At 47.0% G+C, this 23,895-nt stretch overlaps 1 protein-coding gene across 1 annotated transcript in view; it reads right to left on the reverse strand.

Annotated features, from left to right (window-relative positions):
- The window catches only part of dgki (diacylglycerol kinase, iota), a 369,448-nt gene that overhangs the window by 241,863 nt on the left and 103,690 nt on the right, over positions 1-23,895 (reverse strand). Inside the window, exons 14-17 of the mRNA XM_086008600.1 lie at positions 23,443-23,498; positions 18,084-18,146; positions 8,164-8,237; positions 3,755-3,866 (exon numbers count right to left, since the gene is read on the reverse strand). Coding sequence (XP_085864726.1) covers positions 3,755-3,866; positions 8,164-8,237; positions 18,084-18,146; positions 23,443-23,498 — 305 coding nt within the window. The remainder of the gene's footprint in view (positions 1-3,754; positions 3,867-8,163; positions 8,238-18,083; positions 18,147-23,442; positions 23,499-23,895) is intronic.

Here is a 23,895-nt window from a genome sequence, read left to right on the forward strand (position 1 = left end):
CGTGAACTGGAGCGAATGAGGACTCGTGAACAAGGAGCGATGCTGGACTCGTGAACAAGGAGCGATGCTCGGACTCGTGAACACGGAGCGATGCTGGACTCGGAGCTTGAACAAGGAGCGATGCTGGACTCGTGAACAAGGAGCGATGCTGGACTCGTGAACAAGGCGCGAGCTGGACTCGTGAACACGGAGCGATGCTGGACTCGGAACACGGGAGCGATGCTGGACTCGTGAACACGAGCGATGCTGGACTCGTGAACTAGAGCGATGCTGACTCGTGAACAAGGAGCGATGCTGACTCGTGAACACGGACGGATGCTGGACTCGTGAACAAGGAGCGATGCTGGACTCGTGAACAAGGAGCGATGCTGGACTCGTGAACAAGGAGCGATGCTGGACTCGTGAAAGAGGAGCGATGCTGGACTCTGCGTGAACAAGGAGCGATGCTGGACTCGTGAACAAGGAGCGATGCTGGACTCGTGAACAAGGAGCGATGCTGGACTCGTGAACAAGGAGCGATGCTGGACTCGTGAACAAGGAGCGATGCTGGACTCGTGAACAAGGAGCGATGCTGGACTGTGAACAAGGAGCGATGCTGGACTCGGTGAACAGGAGCGATGCTGGACGTGAACAGGAGCGATGCTGGACTCGTGAACAAGGAGCGATGCTGGACTCGTGAACAAGGAGCGATGCTGGACTCGTGAACAAGACGATGTGACAGAGCGATGCTGGACTGCGTGAACAAGGAGCGATGCTGGACTCGTGAACAAGGAGCGATGCTGACTCGTGAACAAGGAGCGATGCTGGACTCGTGAACAAGGAGCGATGCTGGACTCGTGAACACGGAGCGATGCTGGACTCGTGAACAAGGAGCGATGCTGGACTCGTGAACACGGAGCGATGCTGGACTCGTGAACAAGGAGCGATGCTGGACTCGTGAACACGGAGCGATGCTGGACTCGTGAACAAGGAGCGATGCTGGACTCGTGAACAAGGAGCGATGCTGGACTCGTGAACAAGGAGCGATGCTGGACTCGTGAACACGGAGCGATGCTGGACTCGTGAACAAGGAGCGATGCTGGATGTGAAGGAGCGATGCTGGACTCGTGAACAAGGAGCGATGCTGGACTCGTGAACAAGGAGCGATGCTGGACTGGTGAACAAGGAGCGATGCTGGACTCGTGAACAAGGAGCGATGCTGGACTCGTGAACAAGGAGCGATGCTGGACTCGTGAACAAGGAGTGATGCTGGACTTGTGAACAGGAGCGATGCTGGACTCGTGAACAAGGAGATGCTGGACTGTGAACAAGGAGCGATGCTGGACTCGTGAACAAGGAGCGATGCTGGACTCGTGAACAAGGAGCGATGCTGGACTCGTGAACAAGGAGTGATGCTGGACTTGTGAACACGGAGCGATGCTGGACTCGTGAACAAGGAGCGATGCTGGACTCGTGCACAAGGAGCGATGCTGGACTCGTGAACACGGATCGATGCTGGACTCGTGAACAAGGGCGATGCTGGACTCGTGAACAAGGAGCGATGCTGGACTCGTGAACAAGGAGCGATGCTGGACTCGTGAACACGGAGCGATGCTGGACTCGTGAACACGGAGCGATGCTGGACTCGTGAACAAGGAGCGATGCTGGACACGTGAACAAGGAGCGATGCTGGACTCGTGAACAAGGAGCGATGCTGGACTCGTGAACACGGAGCGATGCTGGACTCGTGAACACGGAGCGATGCTGGACTCGTGAACAGAGCGAGCTGGACTCGTGAACAGGAGCGATGCTGACACGTGAACAAGGAGCGATGCTGGACTCGTGAACAAGGAGCGATGCTGGACTCGTGAACACGGAGCGATGCTGGACTCGTGACAAGGACGATGCTGGACTGGTGAACACGGAGCGATGCTGGACTCGTGAACATGGAGCGATGCTGGACTGTGAACAAGGAGCGATGCTGGACTCGTGAACAAGGAGCGATGCTGGACTGTGAACAAGGAGCGATGCTGGACTTGTGAACAAGGAGCGATGCTGACACGTGAACATCGTGAACAAGGAGCGATGCTGGACACGTGAACAAGGAGCGATGCTGGACTCGTGAACAAGGAGCGATGCTGGACTCGTGAACAAGGAGCGATGCTGGACTCGTGAACAAGGAGCGATGCTGGACACGTGAACAAGGAGCGATGCTGGACTCGTGAACATGGAGCGATGCTGGACTCGTGAACATGGAGCGATGCTGGACTCGTGAACAGGGCGAGCTGCTGGACTTGTGAACAAGGAGCGATGCTGGACACGTGAACAAGGAGCGATGCTGGACTCGTGAACAAGGAGCGATGCTGGACTCGTGAACAAGGAGCGATGCTGGACTCGTGAACAAGGAGCGATGCTGGACTGGTGAACAAGGAGCGATGCTGGACTCGTGAACATGGAGCGATGCTGGACTCGTGAACACGGATCGATGCTGGACTCATGAACAAGGAGCGATGCTGGACTCGTGAACAAGGAGCGATGCTGGACTCGTGAACAAGGAGCGATGCTGGACACGTGAACAAGGAGCGATGCTGGACTGGTGAGCAAGGAGCGATGCTGGACTGGTGAACAAGGAGCGATGCTGGACTCGTGAACAAGGAGCGATGCTGGACTGGTGAGCAAGGAGCGATGCTGGACTGGTGAACAAGGAGCGATGCTGGACTGGTGAACAAGGAGCGATGCTGGACTCGTGAACAAGGAGCGATGCTGGACTCGTGAACAAGGAGCGATGCTGGACTGGTGAACAAGGAGCGATGCTGGACTCGTGAACACGGAACAACACTAGTCTTGAGGATACCAAACTCATGAATATTAAGCAATGTTAGACTCAAATATTGAGCAACACCAGTTTCAAGAACACTGAGTGACACCGTGCTCAAGAACACCGAGCAATGCTGGACCCACAAACACCAAGTGACAGCAAGACTCAAAGACAGTGAGTGAGACTGGACTTGAGAACACAAAGTGATGACAGACTTGGGAACTCTGAGCAACCCCAGTCTCCAGAACATCAAGCAACACTATCCTCAACAATACTCAGTAATACTAGAATTGTAACAATAACAACTTGCATTTATATAGCACCTTTAACGTAGTAAAACATCCCAAGGCGCTTTATAGGAGCGTTTATCAAACAAAATTTGACACTGAGCCACATAAAGAAATATTAAGGCAGATGCTTGGTCAAAGAGGAGGAAAGAGAGGTTGAGAGACAAAGAGTTTTAGGGAGGGAATTCCAGAGCTTAGGGTCTTGGCAGCTGAAGGCACGGCCACCAACGGTGGAGCAATTAAAATCAGGGATGCACAAGAGGCCAGAATTAGAGGAGCGCAGATATCTCGGAGGGTTGTGGTGCTGGAGGAGATTTCAGAGTTAGGGAGGGGTGAGGTCATGGAGGGATTTGAAAACAAGGACGAGAATTTTAAAATCGAGGTGTTGCTTAACTGGGAGGCAATGTAGGTCAGCGAGCACAGGGGAGATGGGTGAATGGGACTTGGTGCGAGTTAGGACACGGGCAGTAATATGGATTTGAGTACCTCGGTGGCACTGGACTCGAGCACACTGAGCACGCCACCCTCGAGAATACTGCATGATGCTCAACTTGAAAACGCAAAGTAAAACCACCTTTGGGACACTGCCCATTCCGATAATGAGACACCCTGCTCTTGGGAATGCCTATTTTCATTATATATCCACGTGACTGCAATGCTTGAAACTTACCAGAGATGCCATGGTAAAGCCAATCACCTCAATGCATCCATCATCATGACGCTGTGGTTCGAAGTCACGATGATCTCCGGGGTTACCCCAAGGCATTGTGCCTGCACAATACCTGCAACAGATAAGCCCTACTTCAGTATTTATTTGCCAGAGTGACAACGCATTGCTTCTATTTATCTGAAGTTCTATCTGTTATACATAAAACATAGGGCCTGAAATGCCTGGGGACGAGAGGGGCACTGATCTCCCGCCAGGGAAGGGGTGGGTAGATGGGGGGGGGTGCTGAAATTTGGGATGGAACCCAGACATACTGGGTTTCCAACCCTTGCCAAAAAGGACTAGAAATTCTAGTAAGCGGTAGGGAAGCAGATAGATCTTCTGTCAATCATCCTCTCCACCATCAAAGGGCTGTCCATATATGAGGTCTTGGACTACCGCAGGAATTCAGGAAATTACACCCGTAGGCCCAATGGAACAACAAAAGAGATGATGGCGTAAGGCAAAAGGGAGTGGACTTTTGTTGCTTTATTTGTCCCATTACCATCGCCCTTTTGCCTTGCACCATCTCCTCTTTATCATTTAATCACTCCTGCCTTCCACCCTATCACAGACCTTCCCCTTTTGTTCTTTCCTCCTCCCCCCATCTTTTTCCCTAGCTCTATACTTGCTTATGAACTGCTAAATCTCTAATTTCTTCCAGTTCTGATGAAAGCCATTGACAATGTCAGTGCACTGCTTAGCTTGAGTAAAAAGTCAAGTAAGATACTGGAGTGTATTCGTAGCGGCAGTGGCAATGAGTGCAAAGCAAGAGATTGTATTGTTGCTCTACAAGGTGTGGTCTGGAGTATTGAGGTCTAAATGTAACGTAGTTGTGCCCATTTTATGAGAGATATTAAGGTGGAATAATTGGAGACCCAAAAGCCCTTTAAGAACCTTTTTCATGACAATGGGTGGTGTAGTTAAGGTCGCCAACCCTCCAAGATTGCCTTGGAGTCTCCAGGAATTAAAGACTCATCTCCAGGGCACCGCAGCACAAATCATGGGGGCATTAAAAATGTTGTTTGTTTATTAATTGTAAAAATATTGAGCATGGGAAAAACGGCTGTTCGCTTTCCAATTGGCATGGGAAGGTGGTGCACAGCGAGTATGGACATGTTGGGTGCCCAATCACAGGAGTGTGGGGGAGGGGGGTTGGAGGTCGTGATGATACCTCCAGGAATATGTCTAACCAGAGTTGGCAACCGTAGGTGCAGTGGATTCGACAGTGACCTTTCACCTCTGGCACCTGGGTTCAAGTGCTGCAGTGGAATGTCAGCCCAGATTATGTGCCCAAGGCTCTGGAGTGAGAGTGCGACCACCAAGCCAAGGCTGACACCTCAGAAATAGTTTATTTCTGAAACATTTATTTCATTTTGTCAGTTATGATTCCCCACTCCCCATATTGAACCAAGTATATGAAAAAAAACTATCTACATAACCAGAGCATGAACTCAAAAGTTGTTTTCCTGAAGAAAGGCTTGCACGGTCCATTGGGGATGGTATCCTGCTGGATGGTTTATGAAGTGTAACTTCAGTCGCAGAATCTTATCAGTAGTATGGCTTTCATCATTTCAGAAAGCAGCACACAAGACTAGGCTTGTATTCCCTCGAGTATAGAAGATTAAGGGTGATCTAATTGAGGTGTTTAAGATGATTAAAGGCGTTGGTAATGTAGATAGAGAGAAACTATTTTCCCTGGTGGGGGAAGTCCAGCACAAGGGGACACAACTTTAAAATTAGAGCCAGGCTGTTCAGGGGTGATGTCAGGAAGCACTTCTTCAAAGAAAAGGTAGTGGAAATCTGGAATTCTCTCCCCTCAAAAGCTGTTGAGGCTGGGGGTCAATTGGAGATTTCAAACTGAGATTAACAGATTTTTTATTAGGCAAGGGTATTAAGAGTTACTGAACCAAGGCGGCTAGATGGGAGTTAACATACAGAGCATCATGATCTAATTGAATGACAGAACAGGCTCGAGGGGCAATACACTGTGATGTGTAGCACAAAGCCAAACAGACCAGCAGGTCCCAGGTTAAGGCCTAGTTTGTACTCAGTCCTGGTCTGTCTGATCTCAGCTGAGGCAGCGGTTAGGGTACCTTAATTAATTGCCCTCAGAGCCCTAGGCAAAAGAGTGAAAAAATCAGCCAGGGGCCCATCCTTGATCATTATGTCGAGACTCTGACTGGTCATTGTTTACATAGAATATACGGCACAGAAACAGGCCATTCGGCCCAACCAGTCCATGCCAGCAATTATGCTCCACTCGAACCTCCTCCCATCGTTCTGCATCTAACTCGATCAGCATAACCTTCTAATCTCTTCTCCCTCATATGTTTGTCCAGCCTTCCCTTAAATGCATCTATACTATTCACTTCAACCATTCCCTGTGGTAGCAAGTTGCACATTCTCACCACTCTTTGGGTAAAGAAGTTCCTTCTGAATTCCCTATTGGATTTCTTGGTGACTATCTTCTATTGATGGCCTCTAGTTATGCTCTTCCCCACAAGTGGAAACATTCTCTCTGTATCTACTCTATCAAAACCTTTCATAATTGTAAAGACCTCTATTAGGTCACCCCTCACCCTTAGTCCCAGTTGTTCATCCTTTCCTGATTGGTATACCCTCGTAGTTCTGGTATCATACTTGTAAATCTTTTTTGCACCCTCTCCAGTGCCTCTATAAACTTTTTATAATATGGTGACCAAAACTGTTCACAGTACTCCAAGTGTGGTCTAACCAAGGTTCGATACAAGTTTAGCATAACTTCTCTACTTCTCAATTCTATCCCTCTAGAAATAAACCCTACTTTTAATGATTTGTGTATTTGTACTCCGAGATCCCTTTGCTCCTCTACCCCATTTAGATTCTTATTTTCCAAGTACAGGAAACTCTTTGGTATCCGGCACCGATGGGACCGGCGTGTTGCCGGTTGATCAAAAATTCCGGATGACGGAGAGGGTTATCTACCGAGCCTATTTTTAACAAAGAAAAATAAAAAAATCAAGAAATGTGCAGTATACAGTAATTGGGTACTTACCTACAGAATGTTGTGCTAAATGGATGGTGGAAGATGCTTGATTAAGTACAGTACTGCCAATTGAGGGTAATGCAATGCAATGACTACCAGCAGCGTGGGAGACGCACAGTACCCCTGTAAAATGGCGGATCAGAAGAGACTACCGGCAGCGCGGGAGAGTCAGACTCCTGTTACAGGGGTTTTGAGGTGTTCCGACTTCCGACAGCGCCAAGAAGCCGAGTAGTGGCAGTTTGGAGAACTACCCCCACTGACTAACTCGGCCACCGCGGGAGACTCGGACTCGGACACATTGCCGGTTATTGAGGTGTTGTTGTCAGAGTGAGAATTTTGCCGGTTAATAGAGAATTCTGGATATTTAGGTGCCGTTTAAACGAGAGTTTCCTAATGCGTGACCTCCTTATTTTTCTTACCAAAATGTAATACCGCATACTTATTTATGTTGAAATTCATTTGCCCATTCTGCATTGGGGGAGGTGCTGGAGGGCTGTTGGTGTTCATGGGACTGTATCCCAGCCTGAGTCAGTGTCTTCATAAATCCTTTCATTTCCTCAGTTCTGGGATTGATCCTTTATCCATCTGGGCTGGACATGAATCAGGGTCTCAGAGGTGAAAGGGTAATCAGTCAGGTTTTCATCATTATTGTCTTGCCAACATCTCTCTTTCCCTTCTCGAGGCTCTGGTTTGTGTGAGGCGGCGGTTTCACAGGAGCAGGGCCCACTCCAGTATCTATCTCAAGTGGGCATTAGTCAGGTGAGCCTTGACTGTGTGCGTAGGCAGGCTCTTTGAGCGGGGGAGGTGTACCACAACCAAGCCCAACCCTTCCTGACCAAACACGCACACACTTCCAGCAGGTGTAGCTTTCAGGAATGGAGGCTGTAATGATCAATAACATGTCATTCTATAGTGGACACTAGGTGGAGCCGTAGAGCTGTATATAGCTGTATGTATAAGACTACACTACCCAGCTGTATGTATATTAAGACTACATTACCCATGAGGCACTAGGCTACCCACAAGGCAGCAGTCAAGATGGAAGCCTCTACAGATACTGTACCTAGTCCACATGTGCTCAATAAAAGTGTCTAGCAAAAGCTAGCTGTGTTCATAATAAGAATGTCTATTTATTAATGAACATGGAGGCCCTGCCCAATTTTCCGTTCCTTAGTCCAAGGGCCACTGAGGCCAGTTTGCAGCACCGCTACAGCTACCCTGGCTGAGGTCAGTCAACTCACTGCGAGCTTCATCACTCTTTCTGAAGCTGTATGTACCTCAGGTCCAATCCCATGAGCGGCTCGGTATTTAATCCTGCAAATGTGAATTTATTTCAGTTACTTACCTGGGGATATTGAGGAAGACGATACACTGGAATTTCAGATCCTGGATTTTGGGTGTCAAATCAGAGCCGTCACACTGGGATTAAGGAGAAGAGAAGTTAATTCTTAGAGATTCCTGCATTCATTCCATCATAAAATATCCTATTGTATGGCCAGCGATCCAATTACAGAGGCAGTTGGCGCACATACAGGAGGAATATAACTGTGTAGACACCTATCCTATTGTATTATGCCTAGATATAATATTGTACGGGAGGCTACATTCAAGCAAGAGTAGGTAATTAAATCGCCCAGTTTTAGCAAGGGAAATGGAATGTAGGTCTGCACAACGCACATTACAGATGCATGATTCGACAGGTAGATATAATAATTATCTCATTGAGATATATATTGAGTTATATTGATAATTATCTCATTGTGAAGTTAATGTATACATACCAATTACTGTTGGTGATATTAGCAAAGATCGCATTGTGTGGTAGTTTTTTGCTCTATTAGCCGAGACATTAACGCATTTAAAATAAACGACTTATCCCTGAGCTACGATCATGCCGTCAGCTGTTCATCCATCAGCATCGGCAATTGTAATTCTATAAGATGTCTTATTATCATCGTCCCCAAAAGCTGCTCACAGTAAGTTGAATCACAGTGTTTTACAAGGGGAAGGCTGCTTTACATGTAATGTAGAGTGCATCATCCTACAGGAAAGGTAGACCGGTGTACTGTTTAGGATGAAAAGTCTGATCGCCAATTAAACAGAACCTCAGGTCATTCGGAGTTTAATTGCTGTTTGTTCAGGAAATTTTGCAAGTGGGAATGTATCATCACCAAGGTTATTTATAGTGTCCTTGGTCTTCAGGCTGCTTTCCAATTTTTAATTGTGATTGTTCAGGTCAATTAAGAGGATGGGGAAGATTTTCAACTTACCGCCCAGGCTTAAAACTGACGTTATTGGTCAGTTGTCCATTATGGAAACCGCACAATTTTCATTTCTATAACAGGCAGCTTTATTGCGCCCTATTGGCATGTTGAAAATCTACCCCAATATCTATTGTACATTCTGTCCCTGGGAAGTTTCTCTTTATATTGGTAATGGCTGCAATTATTTCTTTATAATGGTTTTTGAAGTGGGACACAGAAATGTAAGTGTGACATGAGGTGTGAGTGTAAGGATATGCAAACTAGATGTATTATTTTTACATACACATATATATTTATACATACACATATACACATACATATTTATATATAAATATACACACACACACAGATATATATACACACGTATATAAGTGATATGAGACTGATAGTAAAGTGTGAGGCTGTGCATTTTGGTAGGAAAAATAAAGACGCCACATACTCTTTGGGAAATAAGAGTCTAAATAGGGTAGAGGAGCAAAGGGATCTAGTGGTACAGATATCTAAAACTAAGGTGCCAACCTGGGGAAGCTGCAACACAGGACTACATGCATGCTAAAAAGTGGAATCAGCATGCTATAGACAGAGCTACATGATCCCACAATCAACGGATCAGATCAAGGCTCCGCAGTCCTGCCACATCCAGTCGTGAATGGTGGTGGACAATAAACAACTAACAGGAGGAGGAGGCTCCATGAATATCTACATCCTCAATGATGGTGGAGCCCAGCACGTGAGTGCAAAAGACAAAGCTGAAGCATTTGCAACCATCTTCAGCCAGAAGTGCCAAGTGGATGATCCATATTGGCCACCTCCTGAGGTCCCCACCATCACAGGAGCCAGTCTTCAGCCAATTCCATTCACTCCACGTAATATCAAGAAATGGCTGAGCGCACTGGATACAGCAAAGGCTATGGGCCCTGACAACATCCCTGCTATCGTGCTGAAGACTTGTGCTCCAGAACTAGCCGTGCCTCTAGCCAAGCTGTTCCAGTACAGCTATAACACTGGCATCTATCCAACAATGTAGAAAACTGCCCAGGTATGTCCTGTCCACAAAAAGCAGGACAAATTCAATCCGGCCAATCACCGCCCCGTCAGTCTACTCTCAATCATCAGCAAAGTGATGGAAGGTGTCGTCGACAGTGCTATCAAGCGGCACTTACTCACCAATAACCTGCTCACTGATGCCCAGTTTGGGTTCTGCCAGGACCACTCGGCTCCAGACCTCATTTAGCCTTGTTCCAAACATGGACAACAGAGCTGAATTCCAGAGTGAGGTGAGAGTGATTGCCCTTGACATCAAGGCAGCATTTGCCCGAGTGTGGCATCAAGGAGCCCTAGTAAAACTGAAGTCAATGGGAATCGGGGGGAAAACTCTCCACTGGCTGGAGTCATACCTAGCAAAAAAGGTGGTTGTGGTGGTTGGAGGTCAATCATCACAGCCCCAGGACATCACTGCAGGAGTTCCTCAGGGCAGTGACCTAGGCTCAACCATCTTCAGCTGTTTCATCAATGACCTTCCCTCCATCATAAGGTCAGAAATGGGGATGTTCGCTGATGACTGCACAGTGTTCAGCGTCATTCGCAACTCCTCAGATAATGAAGCAGTCCATGCCCGCATGCAGCAAGACCTGGACGACATTCAGGCTTGAGCTGATAAGTGGCAAGTAACATTCGCACCGCACAAGTGCCAGGCAAAGACTATCTCTAACAAGCGAGCGTCTAACCACTGCCCCTTGACATTCAAGGCATTACCATCGCCAAATCCCCCACCATCAACATCCTGTGGGTCAACATTGACCAAAAACTTAGCTGGACCAGCCACATAAATACTGTGGTAACAAGAGCAGGTTAGAGGCTGGGTATTCTGCGGTGAGTGTCTCCTGCTGACTCTCCAAAGCTTTTCCACCATCTACAAGGCACAAGTCAAGAGTGTGATGGAATACTCTCCACTTGCCTGGATAAGTGCAGCTCCAACAACACTCAAGAAGCTCGACACCATCCAAAGCAAAGCAGCCCGCTTGATTGGCACCCCATCCACTACTTTAAACATTCACTCCCTCCACCACCAGCGTACCGTGGCTGCAGTGTGTACCATCTACAAGATACACTGCAGCAACTCGCCAAGGCTTCTTCGGCAGCACCTCCCAAACCCGCGACCTCTTCCACCTAGAAGGACAAGGGCAGCAGGCACATGGGAACACCACCACCTCCAAGTTCCCCTCCAAGTCACACACCATCCTGACTTGGAAGTATATCGCTGTTCCTTCATCGTTGCTGGGTCAAAGTCCTGGAACTCCCTACCTAACAGCACTGTGGAAGTACCTTCACCACACGGACTGCAACGGTTGAAGAAGGCGGCTCACCACCACCTTCTCAAGGGCAACTAGGGATGGGCAATAAATGCTGGCCTTGCCAGCGACGCCCACATCCCATGAACAAATAAAAAAAATCACTAAAAGTAGTGACACAGGTTAATACAGCCATAAAAAAGCAAACAAGGAATTAGGGTTCATTTCTAGAGGGTTAGAATTGAAAAGCAGAGAAGTTAAGTTAAGCTTGTATAGAACCTTGGTTAGACCACACTTGGAGTACTGTGACCAGTTATGGTCTCCATATTATAAAAAGATTATAGAGACATTGGAGAAGGTGCAAAAAAGATTGACCAGAATGATACCAGAACTGAGAGGTTATACCTATTAGGTAAGATTGAACAGGCTGGGGCTCTTTCCGCTAGGGTGAGAGACTTGGGTCTGAAACTAGTGTCCTAAACTTAAATAAAGGCAATTACAAGGGTATGAGGACAGAGTTGGCTAAAGTGGACTGGGAAAATAGATTAAAGGGTAAGATGGTAGATCAGCAGTGGCAGACATTTAAGGAGATATTTCATAAATCTCAGCAAAGGCGTATTCCAGTGAGAAAGAAAGGCTCTACGAGAAGGATGCACCATCCGTGGCTAACTAAGTTAAGGATGGTATCAAATTGAAAGAAAAGGCAAACAATGTTGTGAGGATTAGTGGTAGGCCAGAGGATTGGGAAATTTTTAGAAACCAGCAAAGGATGACTAAAAAAATTATAAAGAGGGAGAAGATAGAGTATGAGAGTAAACTAGCAAATAATACAAAAACAGACAGTAAAAGCTTCTTCAGGTATATAAAAGGGAAGAGTAGCAGCTAAAGTAAACATTGGTCCCTTAGAGGATGAGACTGGGGATTTAATAATGGGAAATAGAGAAATGGCAGAGACTCTAAACAATTATTTTGTATCGGGCTTCATGGTAGAAGATACTAAAAACATCCCAATAATAATCGATAATCAAGGGGCTATAGGGAGGGAGGAACTTAAAACAATCTCTATCACTAGAGAAAATGTACTAGGCAGACTAATGGGGCTAAAGACCGACAAGTCCCCTGGACCTGATGGCCTGCGTCCTAGGGTCTTAAAAGAAGTGGCTGCAGAGATAGTGAATGCATTGGTTGTAATCTACCAAAATTCCCTGGATTCTGGAGAGGTCCCAGCGGATTGGGAAACCGCAAATGTAACGCCACTATTCAAGAAAGGAGGGAGACAGAAAGCAGGAAACTATAGGTCAGTTAGCCTAACATCTGTCATTGGGAAAATGCTGGAATCCATTATTGAGGAAGTAGTAGCAGGACATTTTGAAAATCATAAGACAATCAAGCAGAGTCAACATGGTTTTATGAAAGGGAAATCGTGTTTGACAAATTTGCTAGAGTTCTCTGAGGATGTAACAAACAGGGTGGCTAAAGGGGAACCAGTGGATGTGGTGTATTTGGATTTCCAGAAGGCATTTGATAAGGTGCCACATAAAAGGTTACTGCATAAGATGAGAGCGCACGGGGTTGGGGGTAATATATTGGCATGGATAGGGGATTGGCTAACTAACAGAAAACAGTCGGGATAAATGGGTCATTTTCCGGTTGGCAAACTGTAACTAGTGGGGTGCCACAAGGATCAGTGCTGGGGCCTCAACTATTTACAATCTATATTAATGACTTGGATGAAGGGACTGAGTGTACAGTAACCAAATTTGCTGATGATACAAAGATAGGTGGGTTAGCAAGTTGTGAGGAGGACACAAAGGGCTAGAATTTCCCAGGGCCATGGAGGCGGGAATGGAGGCATGTGGGGTGTTAAAATCACGAAATCGGGGGGCACGAACCCATCCCGCCCCCAAACCGCCTCCATGCCCATTTCCCAGGAGGCGGGTACCCGACCTGTGCTGGGAGCCGCCTCCCCGAGGCGGGAAGGGGATTAGTGCCAATTAACTGCCTGTGGGCTTCCCGATGGCTCCAAACCACACCAAGTTAGTGAGGCGGACCGTCAGGCTGAAGGACTTGGAGGGTTCAAGATGTCCAGTGTTCAGGTGAGTGATGGGTGCATGAGTGCAGAGGTAAGTGTGTTTGGTATGTGTAAAGTGTTTAAATAAGTTTTGCTTACCTTTACTTACTAATGCAGGCTTCCTTCCTTCAGGTCTTGGGAGTCCCTCATCTCACCTACACAGAAAGCAGAATGGCCATGACCTGTCAAAATCTGCAGCATTCTGCTTTCTGTTCTGGAGAGATCTCTAAATCAGCCTGAGAGGAAGGAATTAACTTGGAGTACAGATTGTCAGTGTTTGACAGCTTCAAAGAGCTGTCAAACACTGATATTTCATCTGTCAAAAGCTCTTGACAGAGGAAATGTCAATCTGTGACATCACCTATTGCCGGGTGGCCCTTAATTGGCCTGCTGAGCCCACTGGGCAGACTCAACAAGGTCAATCAAGGGAAAATCGAGTGGGTTGGCCACAACTCGATGGAGGCGGGACTACAACCCCAAAAGTGGGAGTCCTGCCTCTTACTCACCTCCATTGATAAAATCCAGCCCAAAGACTCTGCAAAGGGATATAGATAGGTTAAGTGAGTGGGCAAAAATTTGGCAGATGGAGTATAATGTGGGAAAACGTGAGGTTATCCACTTTGGAAGGATGAATGAAAAAGCAAATTATTATTTAAATGGAGCGAGACTACAAAATGCTGCGGTACAAAGGGATCGGGGGGTCCGAGTACAGGTAGACTATCCTTATCCGAAAACCTCGGGACCAGCCGTGTTTCGGTTTTCGGAAAATTTCGGATTTCAGAAGGTATTTTATAAGACTGGGAAATTTGTCGGGGGTGGGGGTCAGCGGGGGGTGGGGGTCGGCGGGGGTGGGGGTCGGCGGGGGGTCGGGGGTCGGCGTCGGCGGGGGGGTCGGTGTCGTGCGCACGACTTACGCTGAACGAAAAAACTTTCGATTTTTAGAGGTTTTCGGTTTTCGGAAGTTCAGATAAAGGATAGTCTACCTGTACATGAAACACATAGGGCTAAATTTTATCAATGGAGGCGAGTAGGAGGCGGGACTCCCACTTTTGGGGTTGTAGTCCCGCCTCCATCGAGTTGTAGCCAACCCACTCAATTTTCCCTTGATTGACATTGTTGAGTCCGCTCAGTGGGCTCAGCAGGCCAATTAAGAGCCACCCAGCAACAGGTGACGTCACAGATTGACATTTCATCTGTCAAGAGCTTTTGACAGATGAAATATCAGCGTTTGACAGCTCTGGGAAGCTGTCAAACACTGACAATCTGTACTCTAAGTTAATTCCTTCCTCTCAGGCTGATTTAGAGATCTCTCCAGAACAGAAAGCTGAATGCTGCAGATTTTGACAGCTCGCGGCCATTCTGCTTTCTGTGCCGGTGAGATGAGGGACTCCCGAGACTTGAAGAAAGGAAGCCTGCATTAGTAAGTAAAGGTAAGTAAAACTTATTTAAACACTTTACACACACCAAACACACTTACCTCTGCACTCATGCACCCATCATTCACCTGAACACCGGACATCTCGAACCCTCCAAGTCCTTCAGCCCGACGGTCCGCCTCGCTAACTTGGCGTGGTTTGGAGCCGTCGGGAATCCCACACTTCAGGGCTAAAAATAGGGATTCGGCTAAAAACTGCCTGTTAACTACCTGCTAACAGGCAGTTAATTGGCACTAATCCCCTTCCCGCCTCAGGGAGGCGGCTCCCAGCAGAGGTCGGGTACCCGCCTCCTGGGAAACGGGCATGGAGGCGGGATGGGTTCGTGCCCCCCGATTTCGCGATTTTAACACCCCACACGCCTCCATCCCGCCTCCACTGCCCTGGGAAATTCTAGCCCAAAAATTTAGCATGCAGGTACAGCAATTAATTAGGAAGGCTAATGGAATGTTGTCCTTTATTGCAAGAGGTATGCAGTATAAAAGTAGGGAAGTTTTGATGCAACTTTACAGGGCGCGGGTGAGACCGCACCTGGAGTATTGCGTACAGTTGTGGTCTCCATATGTAAGGAAGGATATACTTGCATTGGAGGCAGTACAGAGAAGGTTCACGAGGTTGATTCCTGGGATGAAGGGGTTGATGTATGATGAAAGGTTGAGCAGATTGGGCCTATACTCATTGGAGTTTAGAAGAATGAGAGGGGATCTTTTTGAAACATATAAGATTCTGAGGGGGATTGACAGGGTGGATGCTGAGAGGATGTTTCCCCGAGTGGGGGTATCTAGAACTAGGGGGCATAGTTTCAGAGTAAGGGGTCACCCATTTAAGATGGTGATGAGGAGGAATTTCTTCTCTCAGAGGGTCGTGAATCTTTGGAATTCTCTACCCCGGAGAGCTGTGGAGGCGGAGTCAGTGAATATATTCAAGGCGGAGGTAGACAGATATTTGAACTACAAGGGAGTCGAGGGGTATGGGGAGAGGGCGGGAAAGTGGTGTTGAGGACAAGATTGGATCAGCCATGATCTTACTGAATGGCAGAGCAGGCTCGAGGGGCTGATTGGCCGACTCCTGCTCCTGTTTCTTATGTTCTCCTGTTCATAAAAGAGAAAGCCGAGAGGTGACCTGATAGAGGCCTTTAGGATTTTGAAAGGGTTTGATAGGGTAGACATCGAGAAAACGTTTCCACTTGTGGGGGAGACCAGAACTGGGGTCATAAATAGAAATATAGAAACATAGAAGATAGGAGCAGGAGTAGGCCATTCGGCCCCTCGAGCCTGCTCCGCCATTTAATGAGATCATGGCTGATCATCCAAATTCAGTACCCTGTCCCTGCCTTCTCCCCATATCCCTTGATCCCTTTAGCTTTAAGAAATATATCTAACTCCTTCTTGAATATATTTAATGAATTGGCCTCCACTGCCTTCTGTGGTAGAGAATTCCACAGATTCACCACTCTCTGGGTGAAGAAATTCCTCCTCGTCTCAGTCCTAAATGGCTTACCCCTTATCCTTAGACTGTGACCCCTGGTTCTGGACTCCCCCGCCATCGGGAACATCCTTCCTTCATCTAGTCTGTCTAGTCCTGTTAGAATTTTATAAGTTTCAATGAGATCCCCTCTCATTCTTCTAAACTCCAGCAAATATAAGCCCAATTGACCCAACCTCTCCTCATATGTCATTCCTGCCATCCCAGGTATCAGTCTGGTGAATCTTCGCTGCACTCCCTCCATGGCAAGAACATCCTTCCTCAGATAAGGCGACCAAAACTGTATTGATTTCTTCGTGGGTTCAATGAGGAGACATTTATGAAAGAGAATGTCTTTTAATCTAAAGCTTTGTTCAACTCTTTTATACAGCTTTTACAGGAGACATGATGCTGTGATGCATCTAGAACGAAACTGAAACTAAACTCACTAAACTACCTTGCTTGTCTCGGTCACATGACCTCTACTGGTCAGGCACAAGCAATCAATCAGGCAACTATGCTGGTAAGGCATGATAATCAAACAGGCAAATAACATCACTATTTGCTGATATCATTACAAAAACTGCACACAATGCTCAAGGTGTGGTCTCACCAAGGCCCTGTACAACTGCAGCAAGACATCCTTGCTCCTGTACTCGAATCCTCTCACTATGAAGGCCAACATACCATTTGCCTTCTTAACCACCTGCTGCACCTGCATGCTTACCTTCAGCAACTGGTGCACAAGGACACCCAGGTCTCATTGCACTTCCCCTTCTCCCAGTCTATTGCTGTTCAGATAATAATCTGTCTTCCTGTTTTTGCCACCAAAGTGGATAACCTTGCATTTATCCACATTATACTGCAGCTGCCATGCATCTGCCCAATCACCCAACCTGTCCAAATCATACTGGAGTTTCTCTGCATCCTCCTCACAGCACACACGCCCACCCAGCTTTGTGTCGTCTGCAAACTTGGAGATAATACATTTAGTTCCCTCGTCTAGATCATTAATATATATCGTGAATAGCTGGGGTCCTAGCACCTATCCCTGCGGTATCCCACTAGTCACTGCCTGCCACTTGGAAAAGGACCCGTTTATTCCAACTCTTTGCTTCCTGTGTGCCAACCAGTTCTCTATCCAAGTCAGTACCTTACCCCCAATCCCATGTGCTTTAACTTTGCACACTAATCTCTTATGCGGGACCTTATCTAAAGCCTTCTGAAAGTCCAAATACGCCACATCCACTGGTTCTCCCTTATCTATTCTGCCAGTTACATCCTCAAAAAATTCCAGTAGATTAGTCAAGCACGATTTACCTTTTGTAAATATAAGATAGTCACTAATAAATTCAATAGGGAATTCAATAAAACTTCTTTCCCAGACAGTGATTAGAATGTGGAACTCGCTACCACAAGGAGTAGTTAAGGTGACGAGCATAGATGCATTTAAGGGGAAGCTAGATAAACACACGAGGGAGAAAGGAATATAAGGACATGTTGATAGGGTGAGATGCAGAAGGGTGGGAGGAGGCTCGTGTGGAACATAAACAACAGCATGGTCCTGTTGGGCCGAACGGTCTGTTTCTGTGCTGTAATATATATATATAAATAAATATACACACACACACTCAGATAAACACACATAAATCTTTTCAAGGTTTTCATAATTAACAATCTCTGCACTCCATGAGATGTCCTTCCACAGCTGAATATCTGACTGTGCCAGAGACAACACTCACCACGACTCTGACATGTTTGGATAAATCTCGAGAGCTTCTCTGCAGAAAGTCTGAAAAAGCTGCCTGAAAATGAACGTCAGAAATATCAGTAAATCCATCCAGTGAAAGATTCAATTATCTGTTCTCCTTTTCCTAAAACGGAGATGATGCGTGTATTTCTGAAGTGACGGGCTCTGGAACAGCGAGGCAGCACCAATGCTAAACTCCTGTTCGGGTAAAAATTCCTGCCCTCATTGGTGTCAAACTACCAATAGGAACCAGGGCAAAGTCCAACTGGCAGCCAAAACCAGCAGCAGATAGTAACTGAAGCCAGTGCCAAGCACACTGGTTCTCTCAGTGCCAGGTGCGTGCTACAGGTCAGAGCCTCCTGTCTGGTAGTGCCTCACACTGAATATGCTAGTCCCATTGCCACATGCTATTTAGGCAAAAAAGGCTTCAATATTTTCAGTAATTAATAGGTTTCAGAAATCAGCACAGTTGATCCCCACAATCTTAATAGAAGGTTTGATTTTCTACAGTTCTGGAGAATTTGAGTGCAAATCCCACCATGGTAGTTCGAGAATTTGAATTCAGTTTTTTTTTAAATAAGTAAAACTAGAGTGAACAAAGAGAAACTGCTTCCAGTGGCTGAAGGGTCGATAACCAGAGGGCACAGATTTAAGGTGATTGGCAAAAGAACCAGAGACGGCATGAGGAAAAACTTCTTTATGTAACGAGTGGTTAGGATTTGGAATGCTCTGTCTGATAGGGGGGTGGATACAGATTCAATAGTTGCCTTCAAAAGAGAATTGGATAAATACTTGAGGGAGAAAAAAATTGCAGGGATATGGGGAAAGAGCGGGACTAACTGGATTGCTCTTCGAAAGAGCCGGCGCAGACTCGATGGGCCGAATGGCCTCCTCTGTGCTGTACTATTCTATGATTCTATGAAATCAGTAAAAGTGACCATGAAGCTGTTGGATTGTCGCAAAAACCCAACTGATTCACTAATGTCCTGTAGGGAAGGAAACCTGCCGTCCTTACCCGGTCTGGCCTGTAAGTGATTCCAGTCCCACACCAACGTGGTTGACTCTTAACTACCCTATGAAGATAGTTGTATCACCACCTTCTCAGGGCAACTAAGGATGGGCAATAAATGTCGGCCTTGCCAGCGATGTCCACATCCTGAGAATGAATAAAAAAGAACTGTGATATTGTGCCGAGACCTGGGGACTTCCCCCTTTGGTCCGGTGTAGCACTGAGCCAAATAAACCAGGAGTGCCAGGTTTATATTCCAGTGGCCCATGCTGCAAAGTGTATATGATGCCCTTTTTGATCAAGTAACTTCCTGATACTTATTGTCAAGGCTTGCGCATGATGAATGATTATTTGTACAAAGTGCTGGATGACTGCTAGCTTCTGTGGAGCCTCCAACAAGAGTCAGCACCTTCAGGAGGGCTGAAGAGAAAATTGGAGATAGGGAAAACAACCAACATTCAACAGCACTAGACTACCCACAACCAGCAGGACTGAACTATCTACACCCAACACTAGACTATCCACAAACAACAGGACGGAACTATCTACACCCAACAACACTAGACTGCCCACAACCAGCAGGACTGAACCATCTTCACCCGACACTAGACTACCCACAACCAGCAGGACTGAACTATCTACACCCGACAACACTAGGCTGCCCACAACCAGCAGGACTGAACTATCTACACCCAACAACACTAGACTGCCCACAACCAGCAGGACTGAACTATCTACACCCAACAACACTAGACTGCCCACAACCAGCAGGACTGAACTATCTACACCCAACAACACTAGACTACCCACAACCAGCAGGACTGAACTATCTACACCCAACACTAGACTACCCACAAGCAGCAGAACTGAACTACCTACACCCGATGACTCTAGACTGCCCACAACCAACAGAACTGAACTGAACTATCTACACCCAACAGCACTAGACTACCCACAACCAGCAGGACTGAACTATCTACACCCAACACTAGACTGCCCACAACCAGCAAGACTGAACTATATACACCCAACAGCACTAAACTACCCACAACCAGCAGGACTGAACTATCTACACCCAACACTAGACTACCCACAACCAGCAGGACTGAACTATCTACACCCAACACTAGACTACCCACAACCAGCAGGACTGAACTATCTACACCCAACACTAGACTACCCACAACCAGCAGGACTGAACTATCTACACCCAACAACACCAGACTACCCATAACCAACAGGACTGAACTATCTACACCCAACACTAGACTGCCCACAACCAGCAGGACTGAACTATCTACACCCAACAACACTAGACTACCCACAACCAGCAGGACTGAACTATCTACACCCAACAACACTAGACTACCCATAACCAACAGGACTGAACTATCTACACCCAACAACACTAGACTACCCACAACCAGCAGGACTGAACTATCTACACCCAACAACACCAGACTACCCATAACCAACAGGACTGAACTATCTACACCCAACAACACTAGACCACCCACAACCAGCAGGACTGAACTATCTACACCCAACAACACTAGACCACCCACAACCAGCAGGATTGAACTATCTACACCCAACAGCACTAGACTGCCCACAACCAGCAGGACTGAACTATCTACACCAACAACACTAGACTACCCACAACCAGCAGGACTGAACTATCTACACCCAGCACTAGACTACCCACAACCAGCAGGACTGAACTATCTACACCCAGCACTAGACTACCCACAACCAGCAGGACTGAACTATCTACACCCGACAACACTAGGCTGCCCACAACCAGCAGGACTGAACTATCTACACTCAACAACACTAGACTACCCACAACCAGCAGGACTGAACTATCTACACTCAACAACACTAGACTACCCACAACCAGCAGGACTGAACTATCTCCACCCAACAACACCAGACTGCCCACAACCAGCAGGACTGAACTATCTACACCCAACAACACTAGACTACCCACAACCAGCAGGACTGAACTATCTCCACCCAACAACACCAGACTACCCACAACCAGCAGGACTGAACTATCTACACCCAACAACACTAGACTACCCACAACCAGCAGGACTGAACTATCTACACCCAACAACACTAGGCTGCCCACAACCAGCAGGACTGAACTATCTACACTCAACAACACTAGACTACCCACAACCAGCAGGACTGAACTATCTCCACCCAACAACACCAGACTGCCCACAACCAGCAGGACTGAACTATCTACACCCAACAACACTAGACTACCCACAACCAGCAGGACTGAACTATCTCCACCCAACAACACCAGACTACCCACAACCAGCAGGACTGAACTATCTACACCCAACAACACTAGACTACCCACAACCAGCAGGACTGAACTATCTACACCAACAACACTAGACTACCCACAACCAGCAGGACTGAACTATCTACACCCAACACTAGACTTCCCACAACCAGCAGGACTGAACTATCTACACCCAACACTAGACTACCCACAACCAGCAGGACTGAACTATCTACACCCAACACTAGACTACCCACAACCAGCAGGACTGAACTATCTACACCCAACAACACTAGACTACCCACAACCAGCAGGACAGAACTACCTACACCCAACACTAGACTACCCACAACCAGCAGGACTGAACTATCTACACCCAACAGTAGACTACCCACAACCAGCAGGACTGAACTATCTACACCCAACAACACTAGACTACCCACAACCAGCAGGACTGAACTATCCACACCAAACACGAGACTACCCACAACCAGCAGGACTGAACTATCTACACCCAACAACACTAGACTACCCACAACCAGCAGGACTGAACTATCTACACCCAACACCAGACTACCCACAACCAGCAGGACTGAACTATCTACACCCAACACTAGACTACCCACAACCAGCAAGACTGAACTATCTACACCCAACACGAGGCTACCCACAACCAGCAGGACTGAAATATCTACACCCAACAGCACTAGACTACCCACAACCAGCAGGACTGAACTATCTACACCAACAACACTAGACTACCCACAACCAGCAGGACAGAACTACCTACACCCAACACTAGACTACCCACAACCAGCAGGACTGAACTATCCACACCAAACACTAGACTACCCACAACCAGCAGGACTGAACTATCTACACCCAACAACACTAGACTACCCACAACCAGCAGGACAGAACTACCTACACCCAACACTAGACTACCCACAACCAGCAGGACTGAACTATCTACACCCAACAGTAGACTACCCACAACCAGCAGGACTGAACTATCTACACCCAACAACACTAGACTACCCACAACCAGCAGGACTGAACTATCCACACCAAACACGAGACTACCCACAACCAGCAGGACTGAACTATCTACACCCAACAACACTAGACTACCCACAACCAGCAGGACTGAACTATCTACACCCAACACCAGACTACCCACAACCAGCAGGACTGAACTATCTACACCCAACACTAGACTACCCACAACCAGCAAGACTGAACTATCTACACCCAACACGAGGCTACCCACAACCAGCAGGACTGAAATATCTACACCCAACAGCACTAGACTACCCACAACCAGCAGGACTGAACTATCTACACCCAACAACACTAGACTACCCACAACCAGCAGGACTTAACTATCTACACCCAACACTAGACTGCCCACAACCAGCAGGACTGAACTATCTACACCCAACAACACTAGACTACCCACAACCAGCAGGACTGAACTATCTACATCCAACAGCACTAAAGCAACCAATACCAAAAAAGTGCTCAAGGAAGGAAGGAAGGAAGGAAAGGAAGGAAAGAAAGTAAGGAAAGAAAGGAAGGACGGAAAGGAAGGACGGAAAGGAAGGACGGAAAGGAAGGAAGGAAAGACTTAGATTTACATAGTGCTTTTCATGACTTCAGGACGTCCCAAAGCGCTTTGCAGCCAATGAAGTACTTCTGAAGTGTAGCCACTTTTGTTATGTCAGAAATTACACAAATCCAACAGCACTAAACTACTCAATACCAATGAAATACCCACCGTGAATAGTGATAAATAACCCACACCCAACAACACTAAACTCAATACTACTTTCTTGGTGCCAATGGATGAGCCTGGGATCAACACAGATATAACTGCAAAAAGCTTGATTTGTACTTTGGAGCTGCGCTATCATTTATCCTCTGTTGCTCATTTCTGTAGCTCTGTAAATGGGATCACAAATTGCAGAAGGTGGTCAGAAACTCAGAGGTTTTCCTGTAAAGTCTCTCTAGTCACTTTGCTTCTTTTATATTTTCACCACTTACCCCCGCATAAAACATCTTATTCCGAAAGCGGCTGTTAAATCGCTCTGGATTTGCTTCTACAAAAATGGGGTGAAAACACAGTTAGTCTTCAAGTACTGAGCTGTTAACAGTCCATCTTCACAACCATTATCAAACATACATTGATGAAAAGCTGACAGCAGAGAAGATTGGAATGGAATTCAAACAATAATGGTTATAAAGACCCAGTTCACTCTCTTCTGAAAACTGTACATAATATTCCTGTTCTGTCTTCAACCATACCTGAAAAATATACCCTATGGGCCTTCACTCACCAGACCCAGGTAGGGTTCCCCTTTTGGCACCGCCTCCAGTAAGGAGGACCTACTAAACCAGCAGTTGCCCACAACATGGCATGAGTGCCACTCACAAACCAGCGAATTGAGAAATGTGCCCTCACCCAGCATAGCCCCACAAGGTGCTGTGAAGGGCTCC

The sequence above is a fragment of the Somniosus microcephalus genome, chromosome 16 (assembly GCF_052327205.1).
Source record: "Somniosus microcephalus isolate GS21.2 chromosome 16, FLI_Smic_1.0, whole genome shotgun sequence".
In the NCBI taxonomy this organism is placed as follows: Eukaryota; Metazoa; Chordata; class Chondrichthyes; order Squaliformes; family Somniosidae; genus Somniosus; species Somniosus microcephalus.